The sequence below is a fragment of the Monodelphis domestica genome, chromosome 5 (assembly GCF_027887165.1).
Source record: "Monodelphis domestica isolate mMonDom1 chromosome 5, mMonDom1.pri, whole genome shotgun sequence".
Taxonomy (NCBI): domain Eukaryota; kingdom Metazoa; phylum Chordata; class Mammalia; order Didelphimorphia; family Didelphidae; genus Monodelphis; species Monodelphis domestica.
Window position 1 is genome coordinate 215678697 of NC_077231.1, and position 21065 is coordinate 215699761.

Genomic DNA, 21065 nt, shown 5'->3' on the forward strand with positions numbered 1-21065 from the left:
CTGGACCAGCCTTCCTGCAGAGAAGGAGGTCATCATAAGTGCTGAGATCTGGGAATAAGGAAAAGAACTCTAGGACAAGTAGGATATGAAGCCAAGAAGAAACCAGAGATGCAGCCAAAATGTGGAGGAGAAATATGAATCTTGCCCTTGATTAGTGCTTGAATGATGTGGGGGAAAAGGTGATTCTTTAGTGTTCCCAAGAGCTTTTCTCATTAAGGGTGGGGGCTTCAATCACTAAATAGGACTCACAGACTGGATAGATTCTCAGGTAGGAAGTGGATCTATTTATCTATACAAAATGCTTTTGCCTTTTGGGGCTGCAGAGGAAGGAGAGTAGTCATGATTGTTTATGGGCTCCACTACAAATCCTTTTAAATTTTATTTGGGGTAAAATAAAGCCTTTCTTTGTATTCAATGTATTGTATCTTGGATGCTTGCATGGAGGTTGAAGGCTTGGTCACTGTTTCTGTAAAGTACTTCAATAGAGTTACATTCTGATGTTCTTAAGGGAGATACTGGTTAGGAGATGTGAGCCAAAGAGAGTGATTTGTGAGAATCCTGCTCCCCTGAAGTTCTTCTGTGTAAATGTAGAGTGGGGCTCTAGGCCACAGGTTGCATCTGTAGTGGTAGTCTCTCGGTGACGGAGAATGATGATTGTCTTTGTGCATTATCATCTATTGATGTACCCTCATGTGGCTCTGAAGTCCAAAGGCCGAGGCGCAGAGTTTGTGGCACATGGGGCAAGGAACGCCAGTTGTTACGGGAGGTGCGGTTGTGGCCTTGTGTCGGCGTTCACGCGCAGCGGTAAGACGTCGACGTCGCTCATCTTCAAAGGTGGCGGCGGCATGGTGAATGTGGGTTCGCAGCTGCTTCTGTCAGAGGCAGCGAGTTCTAGTTGCTTTGGTGTGATGCCAGCCCACTTCAAGTTGGACTTTAGCTGATCCTTGAATCTTCTCTTTGGTCGGCCTTGTTTCCTGAGTCCAGCTGACAGTTCACCATAGAATACCTGTCTTGGTATTCGCTGTGGGTCCATGCAGATGACGTGTCCAGACCATCGTAGCTGGGCTTTGAGGACCAGGACTTCGATGCTGGTGGAGTTGGCTCTGTCGAGGACTTCCTGATTGGTGATTCGGTCCTGCCATCGGATCCTCATGATTGACCCGAGGGAGCGTTGGTGGAATTGCTCCAGCTGTTTCATATGCTTCCGGTACAGTGTCCATGTCTCACAACCGTACAGGAACGAGCTGAGGACCACTGCGTTGTACACTTTGAGCTTCGTCGCAGTGCTTACACGGCTGTGTTGGAGGACTTTGGAGTGCAGCCACCCAAGTGCCTGGCTGGCCTTTTGGATCCTGGCATTGATCTCGTGGTCTAGGGACCCGTCGTTGGCGATGGTGCTGCCCAGGTACTTGAAAGTGTTGACGTTAGAAAGCTGCGTACCGTCGATTGTAATGCACGGCTGGTTAGTTGGCCTCCCTGGTGCAGGTTGGAACAGCACCTCTGTTTTGCTGAGGCTGATAGTCAGGCCAAACAGTTTTGTTGCGGTGGAGAACCTGTCCACAATGGTTTGGAGATGATTTTCTTGGTGGGCCATGAGAGCAGTCATCTGCGAAGAGAGCTTCCAGGATGAGTCTCTCTGTTGTCTTTGTTTTTGCAGTCAGGCGGCGAAGGTTGAACAGTGAGCCATCCAGCCGGTATTTGATGTAGACGCCCAGGTCTAGATCCATCACAACATGTCGTAATACTTGGGTGAAAAATAGGTTGAATAGTACCGGAGTGAGGACACAGCCTTGTTTCACGCCATTGGAGATGTTGAAGCGATCAGAAGTCTCTCCACCAGATAGGACTTCCCCTGTCATGTCGACATGAAAGAGCTGGATCAGTTTGACGAATTTTGCTGGGCAACCGAGCTTGCTGAGGATCACCCACAATGCGTCCTTGTTCACTGTGTTGAATGCCTTTGTCAGGTCTATGAAGACAATGTAGAGACTCAGATTCTGCTCAAGGCATTTTTCCTGCATTTGCCTCACCGTGAAGACCATGTCGATGGTGCTGCGATCTGGTCGGAAGCCACATTGTGATTCAGGCAGGTTCTGCTCTGACACAGATGACAGAGAGTCTGTTGAGTATAACACGGGGGAAGATCTTTCCAGCAGTGGAGAGTAGTGAGATGCCTCTGTAGTTGTCACAGGCTGCTCCTGCGCCTTTGTTCTTGTATATATTTGTATGCAAAAATAATAGGGGCAGCCTTGGGATTTGTTTCAGTTAGTTGTATAAAGAAGTTAGTGAAGACAACTTAACTGATTACTATTAAGTCTAATAACAAGACTTTAGATTTATACAGTAGTTTAAAGTTTATAAAGTAAATAAGAATTGAAATTAGTGTTATCTCAATTTTATATTGTACTAGAGATAAACTAGAAAAAGGTAAATGACTTCCTTATGTCCACAGAACTAATAAATGATGAAGCAAGGACTTAAACTCCAGCTTTTTTAATTATCATAAGACTTATTTGTTGATATCTAATCACTGTCAAAGAAATAAAACTCACAGAAAAACACAAAAGTTAAGTCACTAAACTATTTTCAAGAAAACTTTTGGAGTAGCACACATTTTACAGTTATACTTTGGGGTACAATGATCTGTCAATGTGTTTTTTCCATAAACTACATAGTTTCAGAAAATGTTAGTCCCCAAATTTCACAATTGGAAGGGACCTCAAAAGTCATATAGTCTAACATTCTCCTGAATAAGAAACCCCTTCAACCGTGCAAATTGTCAACTTGACTTTCCTTGAAGTCCTTCACTGAAAGGAAACTCATTACTTCCTGAGATATCCATTCCATTTTTGGATATATCTAATCATTACAACTGACAGCTTGGTGGTGCCAGGGATAGAGTGCCAGGTCTGTTTCAGGAAAACCTGAACTCTATAGTCTTTTAACTCTAAACCTAGACATGGAATCATTATGTTATTAATGCCTCTTTAGGGAAAACTTCAGAGAGAGACTGAAGTCACAGTAATGTTTTATGGATGGAAACAACTTAGTATAATAATAATAATGATGAAGATGATGATAATGATAAATACCATTTATACAATACTTTCTTTGTGAAGTACTTTTTATACATAATTTGATCCACACAACAACCCTGGGAGGTAGATGCTATTATTATCTCATTTTACAGATGAGAAAATTGAGGCTGAAAGAGGCTAAGTAACTTGCCCATGGTCCCACAGCTAGTAAATGTCTATGTTAGGATTTAAACTCAAATATACCTGGCTGCAGGTACAGCACTTTATGACCTGAATTACCTACCTGCCTCTAATTTAGTGGAGAAGAGCAGGGAAGGTACTTCGGGCATGAGTAGTAGCCTGAGCAAAGGGCCAGAGATGAGAGACATAAGTTTCAGAGTGAGTGCTGCCATGAAGTATTCAGTGATTTTGGTGTTTGAAAAGTATTATAGAAAATTAATTCGGTTTTAAAAAGAGTTGAATGGTTTCAAAACCATTCTGATTTCTTCCATGCTTTCCTTAACATAACAGCTGTAAGTTTTTAATGAAAAATCACTTTTTTTTTTTTGTGGTGGGGTGGAAGACAAAATGACTACTTTGGTGGACTAAGTTCAATTGTTGCTAAGGCAGAAAAATTATTAGGAGGCCCTTGACAATTCAGGGAAAACTTTGCAAGCCATTCAGTGTAAGAGAGATTCTTCTTAAATACACCTCAATGGACTTATTCCTACATGATATTAGATAACTCACTGGCTTCTCTGGGTCTCAGTTTTCCTCACTGACAATATAAAATGAGGATGTTGGACTAGATAACTTTTAAGGTTCCTTCTAGTTCTAAGTTTTTGATTTATGACTCTGGGGACCTTAAATATAAGTTAGAAGCAAGGGCCAGAAGATAGAGACTTCTTGGGAATCAAGGTTCTGGTTCCTGAGAATGATAATGATATTAGTAACACTAGACAATGCTATAGAAAAGGGAAAGCAAGATGTCTACATTGTAAAATATTTCCCCATCTCAGGTCTATGCTATCTTACGGGTTTTAACTAGCTTTATGTTCGATATAGAGACCTTAAATTTCTCTCAAATTAGAGGGTTTTATATCTAGAGGATTTTATTGTTTGCTTTGTTTTTGTGCAGTGAAATTGGGTAGAGAAATATATAAGGGATAGAGAATCTGATTTTCTCTGGTTTGGAGAGAGTAGTTTGGGGGTTGGTTGGAAGATAGAGTATCCAATAAAGGAAGTCTAGGGGCTCTGGCTATGTGTCTATGGAATCTAACCTGAAATGAAGGGGATTCCATCAATAAAGCTAATGGGGAGAAGGTCACATCCCCTTTGGGGAATAGGAGCACATGGAAAAGCAAATTCTCTAAATCAATAAAAGTTCTTTGCCAAAACATTCAGGTTGTCTTGATATTCATCTGTGCATTTCAGCCAAGTAGGGCATAAGGGGAATGATGGGCATTGGCTCCACATTCCATACCTTCACCAAACTATAATGCTATGTCCAATATTAAATACTGTAATAGAATCCTGTGGTTACATCACTGACCACTCTCTTGCTTGCCCACTAACACTCTTACCTATCTAATACTCCTTTCTCATTTCGAATCTGCCTTCATCCACTCATGATCGTTTCTAGCATAGACCACTCATTTTTTTATAATATAAAAGCAGAGAACTTTAGCAATAAAAGGGCCTTTAGAGACCATCTACTCCTAACCCCTATTTTATAGGTAAGGAAGCTAAAGTCCAGAAAGGTTGAGTAATTTGAGAAATATGGTCTAAGATTATATACATCATTCTACTTTTTTGAGTATTTATATTTTGATATGTATTTATTTATGCCATCCTATACAAATTCCAGTTTGTTCATCCAGTGGTTACTTCTCTTCTCCCCCATCAGATTAATTTGTATTTATTTATCTGTGTGCAGATTATATATCCTCAGCAGAATATAAACTGTTGAGGGCAGGGTCTGTTTAGTTTTTGTCTTTGTATCCTTATTACTTAATGAATTGCTTTGTGCAATTAGATATTTAATAACTATTCATAGAATTTAATTGTATATCTTTGTGTATATGGATATTTCATTTTGCTTATATATTATCATGTGTAATGTTATTATTTGTAGGTATATGATGTCTGTGGGTGTTAGAGTGTGTGTCTGAGTTTAAGTACTGTATCACTAATGTTACAGATTTATGAATACAGAGCCTGAATTGAATGTATAAATGCTATTATTTATAGGGGTATGGTGTCTGTAGGTGTTAGAGTATATGTACTAAATTTAAGTACATACCACAGATATTCCAGACTTATGAACATAAAACCTAAATTGTAATGATCTGTACATATAAAGCTAGCATTTATAGAAAATGTTAAGATTTGCAATGTGTTTTGCATATAGCATTTCATTAATATTCAGAACAAACCAAGGAGGTAGGTATCTCTATTTTACAAGTAAGGAAACTGAGGTGTTCAGCAATAAGACTTGCCCATAGTGACACAGCTAGTAAGTGTCTGTGTTCAGATTTGAACTCCTGCCTTCCTGACTCTAGGTCCAACTGTACTACCTAGTTCCCTTTTTATATGGCTCATGTACTATTACAGTGTTTTATATTTCATATGTACTGTTAACCTACCTATGGCTGATGGAATTCTCAGGATTTTAGGAGCTTTTCCTGTTTTAATTCAAGCCTTCATCCCTGTCCCTGCCTTCACCCTGTTTGAAACTCCGTAATCCAGCAGAGCTCACAACACCTCAACAATCTTTGGTTTTTCTTCCATTCTACTTCTCAATATAATGAATTCATACATACACATACATGCATATTTTATCTGCATGTCTATTTTTTGTTGTTGCTGTCCAATAATTTTTGATTCATGTCTGACTCTTCATGACCCCTTTTGGGGTTTTCTTGTCAAAGATACTGGAATGGTTTGCCATTTCCTTCTCTAGCTCATTTGAAAGATGAGAAAACTGAGGCAAACAGGGTGACTTGCCCAGGGTCACATAGCTAGCAAGTGTCTGAGGTCAGATTTGAATTTAGGAAGACTCATCTTTCTGACTCTAAGCTTGGCATGGTATCCACTGCTCCACCTAGCTGCCCTAATATCTATCTATCTATCTATCTGTCTGTCTGTCTGTCTGTCTGTCTGTCTGTCTGTCTATCTATCTGTCTGTCTGTCTGTCTGTCTGTCTGTCTGTCTGTCTATCTATCTATCTATCTATCTATCTATCTATCAATCTTTATGTGTATATATGTACCCACACATGAGAATCTGTAATATTGTTGATATGGTTATTCTTTCTAGTAGTGCTATTGCTAATCCAGCCATGTTTTTACATCCTATGTGACTCTTGTTTATGTCCTCCAAACAGTTTTCAACAGGGAAGCCATCTAAAGATTTGGAGGTTATGTACCCTAGTTCTTTTTTTAAAAAGTTTTTCCATTATTATTATTTTTCACATTATAACATTTATAGATTGTGTCTACTTTGTAACATATTTCAAAGTAACAAAATAAAAGTTAGATAAAACATAAAAGAGTGTCCATATCTAAAAGTATATTTCACATCTGTAGAGCTACCTTCCAACCTCCCTCTCCTTTTTTTTTTTAATTAACAGAAATCTATTTTTAATCCATTCCACCCCAAAACTCCATTGGAAAAAAGAAAAACAAATATGTGGGTCAAGTAAAACAAATTATCTCAGTGGTCTCACATGCACTTGTCTCATTTTACACTCAAAATCCATCCCATCTGTTTCATCATCAGTCTTCTGGAATCATTACTGGCCAATGTATTAATCGTTCTTACAGCTTTCAAAGATTTTTTTTTGCAACAATGTTATTCTATATATTGTCTTGGTTCTCATTTAATTTTTCATCAGTTTGTAAAAGTCCTCAAATTGTTCAATTTTATAATATTTATGCTATAATATAAATTGATTTCTGGTTTTACTTGCTTCACTCTATATTATTTTATATGTCTTCATGGCTTTTTAGAAAACTCATATATTTTCTTATTTCTTATAGCACAATGGTATTCTATTCACATTCATATATTACAATCCATTCTACCGTTCAGTTGTTAGATATTCTCTTAAGTCTAAGTTTTTTGCTACCACAAAAATATCTGCTATAAACATTCTTGTACCTACTTGTGTGTCAATGAAACGTGTGCACTGGCTATCTTTTGTTCTTGTTATATGACTGGCCTTCCTCCTATCCATTCTGATAATATTCATTATGCTGCTTCTCCACAACTTTTAACTAAACTCAGTTTTGATGGATATTGTTTTAAGGAATAATCTTATTTTCTTTGCTTTTTATAATATCATAATCTGCTTTTATTTCTCATAATTGAGTATGTTTCATTTGTAATTAAACAATTTTTCTTGGCTGTCTACAATATTTATTGTTATATTTTGTATTTTTGAATTTTTACTACAACGTGTCTTCATAAATTATACTTGAATTTCTTTCTATTCAGTGTCCTATGGATTCTATCTAGAAGATCTTTCATTTTTGTGCCTTTTTTCTGTTCCATTCTGTAAAGTATGTTATTGAATATTGTTGTTTTGTTGTGTTTGTCTGAAAGAACTCTACCCTTTTTTCTTTCTCAAGGGTAGGACCTTTTAATGTGTGTCTTAGGACAGACTGCTGAAGCAGGAACCATGAGAAAACATTTATCTTTTTTCTTCACAGCCCAAAGAAGGGATAAAAGCAAACAAAAAAAAAACCCTACTAAAGATATCTAGTTGTAGATATCTGTAGGAAAAATAATTTTGTATGTGGAGCATAACATTATATATACAAGGCAACTGATAGACAAAAAAGATAACTCCCACATCTAACTCTGCAAAAAAGTTTATATATAACATCCATCCAGTTAAAACCAACATGTTTTCTCCCTTGAAATATCATCCAGGTTTTTCCAAGAAGATTTCATGAACCACATGTTTGTCTTTAAGTGTCCTCAGAAGGCCATGTCAATTATTAGACAAGAAGATAATTCAGAATCTGTTCAAATAGCAGGGGAAAAGAAAATGGAGGAAAACCTATTCAAACTTTATTTTCTTTTCTTGTGGTTTGTTGCTTCATCTTCTTCCTCAGCCTCCTCAGAAACCACTCTAAGAGCAACCCTTTGTTGTCTGAGTCTGAGACCAAGACCAAGACCTCTAATTCTTAGTGTCTCTTTTTGCATCTTATTTTCCACTGGCTTATTGTGGTCTCATGTGTGCTTCTAAACTTACTGTCTTTTGATTTTATTCAATTAATGTCTCTTCTGCTTCTATTTTTTTGTATGTGGTCCAAATCTACCATTTTCCTTTTTCAGAGAATCTACTATTTTGGAGAGTTTTTCTATTGTTCTAAATTTGCTACTCTTACTTGTCTTAATGATCTTTTCTTGGTTACCTTTATTTTATTTTATTTTATTTTATTTTTACCCTTTAACAAGTTTTATCGGGTAGGACTTAAAAATCTTTTCCCTCCACTACATTTTGCTAATTCACTACACTGCCTGTTTTTCTCAATTATTTTCTTATTTTGCATGCCTTAACATGCTCTTTACTGGTTTTGATTGATTATTTTATGGGATTAAAATCAGTGGAATGAAGGAATTATGATGAAAAATGCTATTCACCTCTAGAGAAAGAACTGATGGAGTCTAGTTTTCTAGAAGAAGTAAGACTTGATGGAGGCTTATGAGCTATCTAGAGGAGTTTTTCTGAGTAGGTGTGTCAGAAGTTAGATCACAAAATGCTCTTCCATTTGGACTCCATTATGGACAATACCATGTTTACTACAAATATTTTTGGCAAGCATAGATCTCTTCATCGTATGCCTGACTTGATATTTATAATAAGAGGCTCATGGTAAAAGTTATTTCTATTTTTATGTATTTCAAGGAATCTTTTAGGATTTTGACATGCATCAGAAACACATTGTTGGAAGAGAGTTTTTATGGCAGTCTGTTTTTCTACTAAATCAAACCTTTTTTATAGTCATCAGACAATATGCATAGTGGGAGATTGTATTGTTTATATTTTTCTGTCAATTCTGTGAATCTAAAGATGTGGCTTGCTCTGGAATACTCTGGAATAGCAGCAAAAGGTTGCTAACTCCCTTCTCATACTTCAATCAGAGGTGTCTTTAATATGTATAGATTATATTCATAAGGATTTCTTGGAGTTGGGAGAATAAGTATATGGGTGATTGATAGTCTTGGTCACTTTTTGAGTTATAATAACTACTAACTTGTTAGAGAAAAGATAAAAATTAATATAAAACCAATGAAAAGAATCAAAGTGAAAAAATGACATTTCATGAAATTAAAACAACTTGAACCTACACTGAGAAACAGATAATGGAGTGGAGAATGAATCAGTTTATAACCATTTTTAAAGGTAAATGAATTGCCACAAGAAGAAGAAGAGCAGCATGGCATAATAAATAGAGGGTCAGTTTTGGAATAAGGAAAATTTGAGTGCAAGATTTCTGACACTAGTTTTTGACAATAGGCTACTCTCTAAGTTTTGGATCCATACCTGTGGATGAAGTGCCTTACACTAATGATATCAAAGACTTGAGCTAAAAATACAAACAAATAAACAACACTGTCAACAAAGAAACCAAAAGAACCCCTAAAGCACCACAGTTAGCAAACAACTTGGGCTCTTATTAAGCAGAAAGTCTTAGTAGAGAAGGGTAAGAGTAGTTTTGAATATAAACTTATTTGTAAAACTTTGCAGAAAAAAAGATGGTGCAAGGCCATGAGCATTACTACCTCTTAAAAGAGCAAGAATCTGTGGAAAAACATGTCTGAAGAAATCAGACACTCATAGCTAAGCTCCATAATCACCAGAGCATTTCAGGATGAAAATGGAAGTAGGGACATCAGAGAGATGAAAAATGGACAAGATTTATGAACATTTTTTTATAACAAGCTCTTTCTCCATCAAGGAAAGTGTAATGGCCACATTTGGACTCTAGTATCACAGTTTTGGATGTGTTGAGTTGAGTAAGTGGAAATGACATTGAATGAAACAAATAGGGGATAAGCAGCTAGACTAGACTTTATGAATGTAGAGGAGGCCTATGCTGGAACCAACACAATTTTGAGTATGCTGAAATAATTCTTAAGGCATCTGAAAGGAGAGACCTTATTATTATTTTTTAAAAGGTGACTGAGTGAATATTAATAACTAATAACCCATATGCCTATTTTCTCATTCCTATAAAATTTTTATGAGGAGGCTAAACATGCATCAAGGGCATTTTTTATGAAGATATAAAATGGGGACAGATTTTTGCAAAAGGTATTCTATTCCAGATTATATATTTATGATTATAGAATTGCCCCAAAATCTAGAGAGAATAGATCTTATTGTGCTTATTGTTTATTGACTATATGTATATTTTAATATGTACATGTACATAGATGGAATATTGGTCTGGGAGAGAAAACACAGCCTTAAAGGTTCTCCTCTAACAAGGTATCTGCTAAGCATCTATCAAAATCAAACATGATTTTTTAAAAAAAGGAAACACTGTAAATACTATTTCTTGATGACCTTTTAATTATTAATGCTTGCAGGTGCTCTTTGTCACTACCATGGAGAATGTTTAAATCTAAGGTTCTCTAGATGTTCCTGTTTTGACTGATACTATGCCAGTTACATTGAGCCACAGGACATTGAAGAATCTCTTAAATGATAATAAACCAAAAGAATTTGGCCCAAGTATCTTCACAGGAAAAAACTTAGTCTAGGAGGGATGCCTATGGTTTAGAATCTAATATGAAGTCAGACTATTGTGCAAAAAGAAATTTGCTACACTTGAACTACATTAACCCAGCATCCTTTTAGGTTATATCCTCATTTTATGTACAGAAGCATGGGAGATAAATTTGAGATCCACAAGACTCTTTTGGAGCTTGGGTTTTTTGGTAAAACACAGCAGGTGTGGGTCTCTCTGGCTCAGTGCTCTGCTCATTTGGCTGAATTAACCCCTTTCTTACTCACTTTATTATTATTATTATTAAATCCTATATAATAAATATCTTGAGTATTTATTCATTTTTGATTCTCACACTATAGATGATCTATAGAACTCATCCATGAGTGCAAATATATTGGACAGACACTGCTAATGGACAGTGATCTGGGCCCAGAATTGAAGAAGAGGAAGTAAGTAGTCTGGGTTGTCTTTATGAAATTGTAAAGTTCTTGTAATGACCCCCCAACTTTTCCCCCAAACAAAGGATCATTTAAAAAAACACTAATATTTTTCTAACATTGTTGTATGGTTGTGGATCATGGACTACTATAATCTCCAAAGAATTAAAGTTGGAAGTCACCTAAGGTGCTACATAGAAATGTATGGTAGGTATAATCAGGCTGTAATATATTATAAGTGAGTAATTACATAGGAGAAACAGTATAAAAGATGTCATCCTAGGAATAAATCTCCAGAAATAAAGGACTAGTTATATGATGGATACCTATCCTTGAGTCATGTATTTCATAGATACTGACAATGTATAGAAAATGAGAAAAAAGGAAAAGGTGTCCTAAGTACATTGGTTGGCCCCTTGGCCACCTTACAGGAGGACATGGGCAAGAGTCACATAGGAGAAGTAAGCAGAGATTGGCTGTGATCTACATGCCTAGAAGGATCATTTTCATGAATGAGATCAGAGATTCCATGGAATATTAGCATAATTAGATCTATGATTTTTTCCTAAAATATTTGGCATCCTATTTTTGAGACATCCCAAGAATAAGTCCTTCAATAATCTCAAAATCACACCATATCTAGCATCAATCTCCATCTTCCCTAGCTCTTCTTTCCACTTTTATTTTCTTTGGTAGCATTTCTGTTTCCGTAGGTAGCACATTTCGTACTATTAGGGTGCAAATGTGATAGTTCTGTCACTGATGGAGATGGGTTTGTCATAAAAATCTTTACAGTTTTTGTAAAATCTTTTTTTCAATTTTTACTTGTTTGTTGTCCTCATTCTACTTTCATCCTTAAATGCCCTTGGGATCATCTAGCTTAGTTCGTTAGCTATCTCCGAGTTTTAAAAAACATTTTGTTTCTCCTTTCACTGCTTTTTGATGTTTTATGAGGTGATACTGCTCATAATCTTTAACAATCCTTCCATGTAAGGTTTTATAAATAAATGTATGTTCTAACTGGAATTGACCTAGGCTGACATATCTCTGCTTTGTAAAGAGATTAGGTGTTTGCTGGTTGAAGCCCTTTCTAGGCTCTTTTGATCTCTTGCAACTGTAAAATCCTGATTCTGAGAATGAGGCCAAGAGAAGTTTCAGTGACTAACTTAAGACTGTATTGGTAGTAGAAATGACACACAAATACAGTGTTCTTTCTACTTCTCCATGCTACCTTTCCTACCCCAAACCTAATAACATCCTACTTCAATGTCTCCTTATAGCACTGAGGTGAACCTAGGTTCTAGAAGTCTGTTTTAGGGGAATTTCAGCATTGACAGACCATTTTCTGTTAGAAAGGCTTTGAGTATTTTCAATGATCTTTCCAATGATCAGGTTAGTTAAGGATGGAAAGGCTTACCACAAGTAGGCTAGCACTCAGTGATTAATAGCCATAATAACCCATAAAACAGAGACAAATTTAAAATATTCCTCATTCCTTTGCAATATGCTTCCACTTTGCAGAGAGGCAAAAGGACAGTGGATGCCATGAATTACAAATTTTGGATCATACATAAATTCAGAGGTAGCATAGATTGAGAATAAATCTCAAATCCAGGAAGATCTGGCTTTAAATCCCTCCTCTGACACATACTTGTAGGTGTGTCCCTAAACAAGTCACTTAATATTTTTATGCTCTAGGTAGCTTATGAAGGCTCTAAGTTGCAGATAAGGTGATAGTTTCTCCTTACCTAGAAATTTGCCTATATCACTGAAATCCCAGGTTCAGTTCCTAGCCTATAAACTTTAACTTAGATGTAAATACTCTAGGAAATCCTGTTCTCACCATTGTCTCCTCACTATTGTCTCCTGATTCTGTTCACCTTCTACAAACTCTTTATTCTCCCTTAGATGTATTTTGGATATTCTTTTCTTCTCTCTTTCATCTGAACTATTCTTTTTTTTTTAAACACTTACCTTCTGTCTTAGAGCTGGCTCCAAGGCAGAAGAGTGGTAAGGGCTAGGCAATGGGGGTCAAGTGACTTGCCCAGGGTCACACAGCTGGGAAGTGTCTGAGGCCAGATTTGAACCTAGGACCTCCCCTCTCTAGGGCTGACTCTCAATCCACTGAGCTACCCAGCTGCCCCCTCATCTGAACTATTCTAATGGGTTTTGTCCCCTTTTATTTTCTGACCTTTCATGTTCCAACCATCTCCCACTTAATCTATGACATTTCTTCTCTTCATTTCATTGATTGTTTTTCACTTTTCGTTGATGCCCTCCTCATTTTTCCTGTTGCTGTTCCATCTTCTTGGTCTAGAGAGGAAATCCATCTTTTTCATGTTCCTACCCTCTTGACTTGGGTTTCTTACTCTTCCTATCTATAACCCATTTATCATTCAAGGCATTATAATTTTTTAATTACCTAAAACATTTGCTGCACAATATGTTTACTTCTTTTACAACAAGTTATAGTTATTTTAAAGAATAATTGATAGAAGTTTAGAGCTTTAGGAGAATTTAAGGTAATTTAGTACAACCTCTTTCTTTTATAGATGAGGAAAATTTGACTAAAAGGCAAAAGTGATCACCACTCTGGTGCAAGCCCTTATCACCTCATACTTGGACTATTGTAATTGTCTGCTGGTGGGTCTCCCTGCTTTAAGTATCTCCACTCAATTCCATCTTCTATTCAGCTATCAAAATGATGTTCCTAAAAAACAGGTCTACCTATGCCAATCCTCCTCCTTTTTACTCTCCCCCTTCAAAAAACTCCGCTGGCTCCCTATTATTTCTAGGATCAAATATAAAAATCACTATTTATATTGTAAAACCTTTATAACCTCATCCCTTTCTATGTTTCTCAATTCCTTTCACTGTACTCCTCTTCATATACCTGACACTGGATTCTTTGCTTTTCTCCAAACTTGACATTACATTTCTAGACTCTATAGCTTTTCTTTGACTGTTTCAAGGGCCAAAGGCAGTTAGTTAGATGCTTAGTGGATGGTGCGCAGGGCTGGAACCAGGAAGACTTGAATTCAAATTTAACTTCAGATATTTAGCTGTGTGACCCCAGGCAAGTCACTTAACCTCCTTCTACTTTAGTTTATTCATCCCTAAAATGGGAAATAATTGTAGTATCTACCTTGTAGGGCTGTGAGCATTAAGTGAAATAATGTTTGTAAAGTGGCTAGCACAGTGTCTGGCATATAGTAGGAGCTTTATAAATGTGTATTCTCTTTTCCCCATTTTCTTTCCTTTGTGTCTCTTGCCTAGAAGTTTCTCTCTCATTTCTGCTTTGAAGTTTCCTCAACTTCCTTCAAGTCTGTTATCTATTCTATATATATCTTTTTTGTTTATACTTTGCATGTTCTCTCCTCAATTAGATTGTGAACTCTTTGAGGGCAGGGACTGCCTTTTGTTTTTTCTTTGTATCCTCAGAACTTAGCACAATACCTGCCACATAGTAGAAGCTTAACAGTGCTTATTGACTTGACTTGTCTAAGGTCAAACAGCAACAGTCATGAAAACAATGAAAACACAGACAACTCCAAATCAGTAGGGACAATATCTCCTCACAAATGACTTGAGAATATCAGTTGAACAAAATATTAAGTGGAAATAGAAGGACACTGGAGAAATCATAGCCATTTTTTTCCTTTAAAAGGGAGCTTAACTGTCAGAAAGGATGAAGCAAAAAATATAGACCAAAGCACTGAGAAGCAGAATTCTTTCTAAGGAAGATAATTTTTCATTTTGAGTGTCAGCTGCTTTTAGAAAAGAGATTCTTTATTTTTGAGTGAATATTTTCAGTTGGAACTCTCCTTTTTGAGATACATGGAAAATGAAGAACCAGAATAAACTTTCCATATGTCCAAGTGTATTCCTTAAAAATTTGTGGGTTTCCTCTCAATGCTACTATCAAGATTGGCAATTCAACAAACTTTGATTAAGCACACACACACACATGCACATATATATCTATACAAAGTATTATGCTAAATTCTGGTGATATAATGATGTATATAATATAAACCTTTATCTGAAGGAGCCTATGATCCAATAAGCAAAGCACATATGTACAAATAACTAAGATATAAGGGAAAGCAAGCTAAGTACATAAGAAAGATTCAGACAAAGTGTAAAGAAACATTTGAGTAGGGAGAGCTTATTTTTCCCTAACGTTGGAATAAGGTTGGCAAGTGAAGTGGAGATTCTTCAACAAACAGAGCAAGCCATTTTACCCAGAGGGAATGATATGAGCAAAATCATAAAAACAGGAAATGGCAGGATGAGAACTGAAGATGGAGAGTAGTACCAGAATATTGAACATGTGAAAAGGAATTAGATGAGATAAAGTTGGACCCAGAGTTGTTAGAGTCATATTGTGGAGGGCCTTGAATGCTAGGATTAATAGTTTAGATTTTATTCAGTAGGCAAAGTTACTGACAGCTTTTGAGTGAAGAATTGGAATGATCCTATACTTAATTTACATATATGCAGAAGTGAAATGATGGGAATGTGAATGATATGTTTTACAGCAAAGCTAATAAACCAGCTTGACTACAGCAGAATATTTGTTTCACAAGTCATTTTACCCTCTGTCAAAGGAAGTTTCCTTGTAAAAAGAAATGTTGGCCATGATGACCCTTTCTAGTTCTAAATTTGCAATCATGTAAGTATGAAAAGGCAGGTTGGGTCCAGATTTTTGGAAGGCCTTGAATGCCAGATTTAGGAGTTTGGACTCTTATTCGGTGAGCAATACAGAGTAATTTAAAGTTTTTGAGTAGGGGAAAACCATGATAAAATCAATGTTTTCAGAAAAATTAATGTGGGAGAGGTATGAATGGGGAAGATCCCAGAGACATGGAAATAAGTTAGGAATCTCTTGTCCAGTGGCAAGGTGGTTAGAATCTGAAATTGGATAGTAGTAGAAATAGAAAGGATGGAAAAAACAAAATGTTTGAAAGCAGAGGTGAATGGCAGAGTTATAACATAACATAATAATCACAAGAAGGGAGAGAATAGGGACTCATCTAATGAAGGAGATGTAGTCATCCTGACAGCAGGAAGGGAAGGACCATTGGGGTTTTGTCCCAGTTTGAGAAATTTATTAGAGTTGACAGTAGCATTATCCAAAGATGGACTCTCTCTGGCAGATGTGCATCAGATCCTCAATCCCTCCAAATTCTTCAATTAACTAGCAGTGCTTTAAAAAAGAACCCTTACCTTCTGCCTTAGAATTGATGCTAAGTATTGGTTCCAAGGCAGAAGAGCAGTAAGGACTAGGCAATTGGGGTTAAGTGACTTGACTAGGGTCACACGGCTAGAGAGTCTCTGAGGTCAAATTTGAACCCAGGACTGTCCATTTCCAGACTTAGCTCTCCATCTACTGAGGCACCTAGTTGTCCCTAGAGTCCTTTTTATGTATCAGTATAGAAACTTCCTAATGACCTAGAGAATCCAAAGTAAGTCCTCCTTTCCCAATTTGCTCAGGGGAGGGGAGGGTGACTGCTTATGGCTCTAAGAAGAAGAATCTCTAATTATCACCAAAAATTTTCACAGCTAACAGTTTGAGGCTCAAGATAAAGGCAGGAAGGAAAGGCAAAAATGAAGGAAAAAGCATGGAGTGGAAAAGTGAAAGAGGAAAGCAACCTGAAATGAAAAGAGAAAAGTGGGTAGTAGTAAATTACCACCAAGGATTGACTTAGGTGCCATTAGTGCCATATGTTACCTGGTCTAGAGGGAATAGATAAGATTTAAGAGCCAAGAGACTAATGTTCCAGTCTTTGTATTTAGTTTACTGTGTGACCTTGTGCATGTCATCTCCTGGTGTCTCTTCTTGTTTATCAAATGTAGGAATGCTAAAAAGATGAATGAGATAGCACGTGAGAAAATATTCTGAGATCCTTGTGAGAAAACTGTTTCAGAAATTAACAGTGTCATTGTTTATTTGTTTATTAATTTTTCCTGAGAAATCTTGGGTTTGGGGACTGAGAGGAAGGGAACAAGTTGGGCATTGGTGACCTGTGTTACCTGGATTTTGTCCCTAGATCTTGTGGCTCAAGGAAATGGCACCAAGCTGCTCAGCTCACTTGGCTAACCAAATAACATAAGGACAGCAGGGGCAAATTCAGGCCACTGCCCACCTTTCTGCAAATCATATCTCAGAATCCTAAGAAGGGGAGTGAAAGACTCCCCTCCCCCACTAGATGGCACTGAAACCCCTATTTCATTTATTTTTTAAACTGCAAGGAGGAGGAAGGGAGAGGAAGGACAAAAAGAACATGGTGGAGAGGCGCTCATTTTGGTTCAAAAACCCCAGAGGGCAAAGCAAAATGCTGTGAACATCCTTATCCTCCAGAAGGCTCTTCTCTTAGCCTGCAGCTCCGGTCTTTGACAGTCTATTAACCCAACAATTTCTTGATAGAGTTGAATCTAATAGGTGGAGGATGAAAATAACAAATAAGGCTTTTGAGTAAAAATAAAGCAAAACAAAACAAATCTAAGAGGCAATGTTGACAACATCTGTGGTGAGATCTCAGAGCAGACAATGCAAGCAGCTTGTCTTAATGAATTTGTTCAGGACAGGAGCCCATCCTCCTGGGTGCCCTTCATGTCAGGCTTTGCTGGCCACCCATTAGTCGTGCATTATTTTCCTATAGGTCCCTATAGATAAATGCACATCTTAAATCTAGCTGACTCCTACATATAGAGAAAAATCATCCCCCAATATTTTATTAACTTACCATCCTTCCCTCTAAATTTTTCCTCCAGATATTTTCAGAATAACTATTAAAAAGCACATCCATTAAAATTCTTCATCTCTCATGCTACATGCATTAGAACTCACTTTGTGTCTTTCTGTTTATCTGTCTCTCTCTGTTCCTCTGTCTTCCTCACACATAGCTGGAGGAGTGGAGGTGGGTTAGGTGGTGGGGAATTTCTAATGATGTTTGTGCTGAGATAGGGCTGCCTATTAATAAGCCCACAGAAAGCCATAGAGTTCAGTGATGGAAATGCCTGCAGCCAGGAAGGCTGAGTATGTAGCTTTTCTGGTGAAAACAAACAAACAAAAACCCCTGCAAACTGAGACACCACAAATGGGGAACTGTGGTGAGGAGAAAAGGGGAAAAAATCCAATTTTGCATATGAGCTGAAAGTCCCTCAGAATATCAGCTCCTCATTAATCACTATATAAATATGTATCTAAAGATCTCTTTATTATTTGAGGGATTTTGCCATTTTTTTAAGCATAGGAGTATGAAATTCAGGCACTTTCCTAAATTTCTAATAGCATGTGCAGTAAACGCATTACACAGGACACATATGTATGTGTGCATAAATATGTATGTGGTTAAGCACATACATACATATACACCATTGACTTGCCTGTTCAAAGAGTAAAACTTAGACATCGCCTGCCGGTAAAATGGTGCAGTTTATCTTTAAGGAGGCTAGAAAAATAAGAAATGAGTCTCACGTTGCACGGATGACATCACTAGCTTTTGGCTCAGTGCTCTGTATTCTCCGTCTGTGGGCTTTAGCCAAGGCTGCAGCTCTCAGCGTTTGAACAAGGAAACATCCTCAGGTATCCGGGAGCTCAGAAAACGTTCTTTTATTTCAAGGTTTAGAACCGGGAGATGAGATTTCCAGAGACTCCTGGTCGTCGGCTTCTCTTCGGTTTCTCCAGGTCTCTGATGGTACCCGCGAGGTAGTGAGGCTGTCGCTACTGAAAGAAGGGAGGGGAAATTGAATAACCAACAGTCCTCCCTTCCCTGCCCCCCACCCCTTCACCACCACGATCACCAAATACGGGGAAAAAACCCCTGAATATAATAACTGCTGATGCTGGGATATTATTCAAGTGGAGCTTGCTGAGCCAGAGAAAGATCTTGGCATCTCGGCTCCTTTGTGGGAGCGCTGGTTGTGCATGTAAGGGAAATGGTGCAATCTGAGGGCCATTGACAACTGTTAGGCAGACTGTGTGTCTTTCCCCTCCTCTATAGTGCTCCAGACATTGGTTTTTTGAGGGACTTCTTTATTTTGAAGGGTCAGGGTGTGTGCATGTGTGTATGTGTGCCTGTTGAGGGCGGAAGGTATTGCTTTGGACTTTCCCCCCTCAGCCTTTGTACCTGCATTTTCCTTGCATATGGGAAGCACGTTTCAGAGGGTGTTTGGTTGCCAGATGAAGTAAAGCACTGTTGAAAAATCAGATTGGGAGGCGACTGACCGATTTACATCCGGGAAGTAAAGCAGGGCGAGGATGTCAGCGATATGAAGCCGGGGGGTTTCTCCCTAGGGCTCTGGGTGCCGCTGGGCAGAGCGTTCTGTCCATGGTGCTGAAGCAGCTTCTTAGCTCTTTGCAGCCTCTCTCTGGTTGGACTCCAGACCCAGTCAGAGCTGATCTCTCCTCATTCTCCAGCTGCTACGGAGTTTCATCTAATCCAGGGAAAAGAATCGTCCAATTAGGTTGCCTGGTTGATAGCGCCGACAACAAAACGAGCCGCCTGAATGGCAAAGCAAGAGAAAGAAAGCAGAGAAGCTAGGGAACAAAGGTTGTCAGAGGCTGAAAATCTACATGAAGCCTGCTTCTGAGCAAAAACCGAAAGGAGGGAAGGCGAAGTCCCTTTCTCGCTGAAGGAGGAAGATTAAGATTTTTTTAGCCTAAGACTGAAGCTAGAAACCATTTCCTGCGCTGCATTGACAGAGCACAAGCTCTGGTTGCAAAAGGGAAAGGTGATCCACTTCGAGGGAAAAACAGATCAGAGCCGGCTTGTAAACCTAGGGCAATTGGTCCATCGGAATCGGGAGATTTCTAGGCGCTGACCAGTGATGTTACAGTTCACCCGGTTTTTGTAAAGTGGCTCAGTTTAACAACCCCTTCCCCATTTATTTAAATCATTATACTTAGAGAGGTAGACCGATTCCTTCGGTACACTGCACAAAGAAAGTCAGGGAGTCCAGCATAACCAGAAAGAACTTTTATTATTTTCCTTCTGGGAAGAAAAGGAGGAACGGAAGAAGGTCGACTGCGCAAAGATGGTCTTGAGCTGAGCAACCCGCTGTTTTAAGTGGGGAATCCTTTTCTGAGAGAAGTGGAGGGCGCTTCTGACAGCCTTAGTTGCTTTAAGCTGCAGGAGATGCCAATTAACCCCCTCGATTTTCTTGGGATTAGAACTTTTTAGATCCTCCCAGAAGCCTTGGTTGCTTTGTATGTTGCTTCAAACGGTGGACGTCTAGGTGAGGAGACTCAGTTGAGCAAGGCATTCAGCCGCAATCTCTCAGGCTCAGCTGGCTGCTTTGTTCTGGGGCTGAAGGACTCGGTTGTTGTGAAACATGCCCATGGTGTTGTTGTGAAGCTAAGGTATGGCTGCTGGAAGGTTACTGCTCTACACTGGCCTCTCCTTAGCTCTCTGTGCCCTCGGCATGCTGGCCGTGGCGATCTGCTCAGACCATTGGTACGAGACAGACGCCAGGAAGCATCGGGACAGGTGCAAAGCCTTTACAACCCGTCGGGTCGATCCAGGCTTCATTTACAATAACAACAATAACTTGCCGCTCAGGGCCAGTAGGTCTAGATTGGACCGCTGGGAAGGGAAACTCCTCCGGGCCAGGAACCGGAGGCAACTGTTTGCCTTGAGCGCTATGGACGAGTGCAACCGTCAGTACAACTCCACCAACATGGGGCTCTGGAGGAAATGCCACAGGCAGGGATTCGACCAAGACCTTGATGAACTCATTCAAAAAGGTAAGTGTCTCATCTAGGCTGTCTGCTTTTGAGAAAACACAAGGAGAACCTAATACATAGACTAGGACCCCAGAGCCTTTAACATTTTTCTTGCCCCAGACTAAATTGCTTT

At 38.4% G+C, this 21065-nt stretch overlaps 1 protein-coding gene and 1 long non-coding RNA gene across 2 annotated transcripts in view; one reads left to right on the forward strand and one right to left on the reverse strand.

The window, feature by feature from the left end:
• Positions 1-14973: 14973 nt before the first annotated feature.
• LOC107650150 (uncharacterized) lies at positions 14974-19616 on the reverse strand. Its single transcript, XR_008912327.1, has 2 exons — positions 19338-19616; positions 14974-18934 (listed from the first exon to the last, which is right to left on the reverse strand). It is a non-coding gene; the product is annotated as an uncharacterized LOC107650150 (long non-coding RNA).
• TMEM178B (transmembrane protein 178B) overlaps positions 18758-21065 on the forward strand; it is a 478364-nt gene continuing 476056 nt past the window's right edge. Inside the window, exon 1 of the mRNA XM_001368015.4 lies at positions 18758-20953. Within this exon, the coding sequence (XP_001368052.1) occupies positions 20572-20953 (382 nt within the window). The 5' untranslated portion in view covers positions 18758-20571. The remainder of the gene's footprint in view (positions 20954-21065) is intronic.